General features: G+C 43.4%; 1 protein-coding gene across 2 annotated transcripts in view; it reads left to right on the forward strand.

Annotated features, from left to right (window-relative positions):
• SARC_10985 overlaps nucleotides 1-3,982 on the forward strand; it is a gene marked incomplete at both ends in the record, with an annotated part of 12,342 nt that overhangs the window by 3,611 nt on the left and 4,749 nt on the right. For both annotated transcript variants that reach the window (XM_014294944.1, XM_014294943.1), the window contains 4 exons: nucleotides 225-435; nucleotides 1,321-1,367; nucleotides 1,851-1,979; nucleotides 3,726-3,789. In XM_014294944.1, coding sequence (XP_014150419.1) covers nucleotides 225-435; nucleotides 1,321-1,367; nucleotides 1,851-1,979; nucleotides 3,726-3,789 — 451 coding nt within the window. The remainder of the gene's footprint in view (nucleotides 1-224; nucleotides 436-1,320; nucleotides 1,368-1,850; nucleotides 1,980-3,725; nucleotides 3,790-3,982) is intronic.

Here is a 3,982-nt window from a genome sequence, read left to right on the forward strand (position 1 = left end):
TTATGCATGTATGTATATATGTACGAATATATGTATATATATATATATGTACAATGGCAGGAGGTGTAGTTATAATTTCGACGCATAAAAGCAGTTCAGATGAAAGTTTGTGTTCAAGCGGGATCGTGACACATTGTTCGTGCAATCACAGTCATAAATCTTTTGTATATTTGCTTCTGTATATACATACCCATCTGGTTATTCCCATTCAAATTCAACCACAGATGACGATGGACGTACCGTTGAGGGACCCGGACCTTTATGCCAAGCAGCCATCCGCAAAGGAATCACCGAGGGCAGGGGTGGCAAAGGCTCAGTGTATGTATTCGCTGGCGGTAACGGCAAACGGAACGACAACTGCAACTGCGACGGCTATACAAACAGTATATACACGCTGAGTATCGGCGCGATCGACTTCCAGAACAAATGGCCCTGGTATGTACATGTGCATTCAAATCTGGTATCAGCGTTTTTGCTTGCAAGTTTTCTGTCGTATTCATCACACCATATGTGGGCATGGCGTATCAATAGCATAGTATATCAATAGTATTTATTTTTTTGTTAATAGTGTTGTGTTAAAAATGGTGTGTGAGTGGTCGGTCACATAGTAGGCAGGAAATGGCAATCCGCGGAAGATATTCATTCGGTTCGATGTGAATCGGCTTCTAACGCCCTTCGCTTCACCGCCCCGTAGGAGAACACCGCACGCTATTCACGTAGGAATGTCAGAGGGGATATTTGATATATTGCTCTGTCTATATTCGTGCCAGGCTTATTCTAAACGTTTTCTACCATACCCATGGTTGTATCTCGACGATGCGATGGTATACCTAAAGAAGTTGGTGTAGAAGTCATTCCTAGGCAGTCCAGACGTACATGAGACGAAGCTGCGCGTGCATATGCTCTCGCTCATTCAGAACATTGCCATATCTCTCACCACCATAGTGTATGCGATCTAGTCATCGATTGAACCGAATGAGCCAGCCACTACGAGCGAGTACGTGTATATATGTGGTTGTGTATCGTTCAATCCGCCTTTGGCGTTTCCGCCGACACTCGTCAGCGCATTGAATCGAATAGATACGCATGCTACGTTTGTGTTCGATTTGGGGCAAATAGGTCAACGAAACACCTCAGCTGTGTATATTGGAACTGAACCACAGCCCACTTCTCGCATGAACTGCTCTGTGCCACATGGCATGAGTGTCGACTTATTTGAGTGCGATTTGATGACATAGATAACTTATCTAAACATGCTTCATTTGTCTGAGTGCGATTTAATGACATAGATAACCTGTCTAAACATGCTTCCATGTGTAGGTACTCTGAGCCCTGCTGTGCAACGATAGCTTCGACGTACTCATCAGGTATGTTTTGTGTTCCAACTGTTTTATGAGCCCTAAACCGCAACCCTAGTGCACCTTATTCTGCGAGGTTACCTTATCTCTTCTCATGCGGAGGTGAGAAGTTGGAATCACCCTGATGTCTGCTGTATGACTTTTTTGCAAGCGATTGATCTTTTACGGCATTACAAGGGGCTTCTGCCAAGTTTGATTTGTAGAATTGGTTATGCCAAGTGCTGATGAGTTGTTTTAAAGCGGGTGCAGAGTATCAGCTACAACACTGCTAAATGATCCAGCATCACCAGTCATGTACGACTCCCAACACCAACCACATGCAAATCCGCTTTCCCATATCACGTATTACGTATGCATCCAGGTATCAACTCGAATAGGTACATCACTGCATGAATCAGCATCGCCAGCCATATACGACTCCCATCACCAACCATATGCCTATCTTCGTTCACATATCACGTGTCACGTATCACGCGTCACGTACATGTCCAGGTATCAACTCGAAGAAGTACATCACAACGGTAGATATGCACAACGGGTGCACGGCTGCGCATTCCGGTACCAGTGCAGCAGCCCCTCTTGCCGCGGGTATCTATGCCTTGTTGCTTGAAGTCGCCCCAGGTATGACGTGAGTCTGTATATATAATTGACTGTCAGCTAAGCTATACACAAGCAGAATATGTGTGCTGTTTGGATGACTTTGAGCTCTGCACAATCGAATATATGTGCTTTGTTAGTTAACGACAGACATGGCTTGTGGGCGTGATGCAATTCGGCGGGTGACATGCAGTTGGTTATGTGCTATACACAATGAGAGTGTGTTTTAATGCAGTTGGTTGTAAGCTATACACCATGAGAGTGTTTTATTGCAGTTGGTTGTATGCTATTGTTTGTCAAATTGCTTGGAGTTGCCCCGGGTATGACATGTGCACCTGAAGTAGTGCGGCCGTTGATGCCAGGTCGCCTATAATTCACACACCGTGTAGTTGCTCTGCCTCAGTGCTTGATGTTGCCTTAGCTATGGCCTGTGTGCGTGTAGAATATGGTTGTTGACTGCCTTGATCATGACTGCTGTATGAGCAGTATCTATGCTATGTTGCTTGAGGTTTCCCTCCGTAAGGTTTGTGTGTTTAGCACTGTGCACCTTGGACTTCTTTGAATATTGACCGCATATCGCCCACAATAGTAGTGCATGCCTTGTTGGTTGATATGACTCCCCAAGTTAAATGATATGCAAGTAGTAACGCGGTTGTTGACCGTTTTTATATTGACGGTAAGTTGCACGCAGAGACATTATGGTTATCTACACTTGGTTACGGGGGGTTGCACTTAGTATCACTCGTCTGTGTAGCTATTTGTGTCATCTGATTGCCTCACTGTAGCCTTCGCTTGACTGGTGTGCCGTGTGTAGTATAAACAATTGGAAGTGCATGTCAGTGGCGTACATAGTAACGGTAAGATGCTTGATGTCTTTTGACTGGCAATTTCCCCGTGTTTCTTTCCGTACTTGACCCTGTTTAGTCCGTGCTACCGTTTGCTTGGCTATATAATAGTGCAGATTCATGCTATGGTTAGTCAACTACTCTGGCCCAGTGCTCTGGTTGGTTGCAACTCATCTCACTTATTAGAAACAGACTGACACAATCTGTAGCCAACGCCGTCCCTGATTGCGGTGTATACCTATCACCACAATATCGATGCCTGCCTTTCTTTCAGCCCAAGATTGGGATTAAAGATTGGGATCGTACTAGAATTAGGATTATCCTAGATTAGGACATCCTAAGATCAGGTCCTAAGATTAGAATTTTCCTATGATTAGGATTGTCCAAGATCAAGATCATCCTAAGATTGGGTTTACCTTAAGATTAGGATTAAATATTAGAATGATCCCAAGATTAAGATTATCCTAAGATTAGGATTATCCTAAGATTAAGATTACCCCAAGATTAATATTATCCTAAGATTAAGATTATCTTAAGATTAAGATTATCCAAGATTAGCATTATCCCAAGAGTACCATATTTCTAAGATTAGGATCATCCTATACTACGATATACTGACTGACATCGCTAATCTGATAGTACTGACTCGGTGCTGAGTTCGTTACCACGAGGTCTACACTGCCCTGTACTGATAGATATTGCTTCTGTATCTGTGCTGGCGTCTTCCTATCCCCAAGCAATTGCAGAAGTGGTAAAGTCAAATGGTGAAGCACTGACAGACATCACACCCTGAGTGAACTTTTTTCTCCCTGTGACTTTCTATTTTTTCTAAACAAAATACAGTTATCCACGTCTCGCTGAATTCACAGATCTAATATAACCTCAAACCTAAGTATTTTATCTCCACGTCCTTTCCAATTTGCAGATCTGAATTGGCGCGATGTGCAGCATCTCACCATCGCATCTGTCCGCTATCACGAGGACGTGCAGTATGTTTACGTTTCCTTGTTCAATGTTTAGCTATGCAGTATGTAGTTCATCGCGTATTGGGGCATTTAACTTCCGTAGCTCATTTTCTTTTAACGAAAACGATGCAGTGGATTGGCGTTTCCGTACCGTTGCAATACATAGTTGATTAGGCTCCAATTATGCGATGACACCTTATCTCCGTAGATCATATAT

Source organism: Sphaeroforma arctica (genome assembly GCF_001186125.1).
Source record: "Sphaeroforma arctica JP610 unplaced genomic scaffold supercont1.1473, whole genome shotgun sequence".
NCBI classification, from domain to species: Eukaryota; class Ichthyosporea; order Ichthyophonida; genus Sphaeroforma; species Sphaeroforma arctica.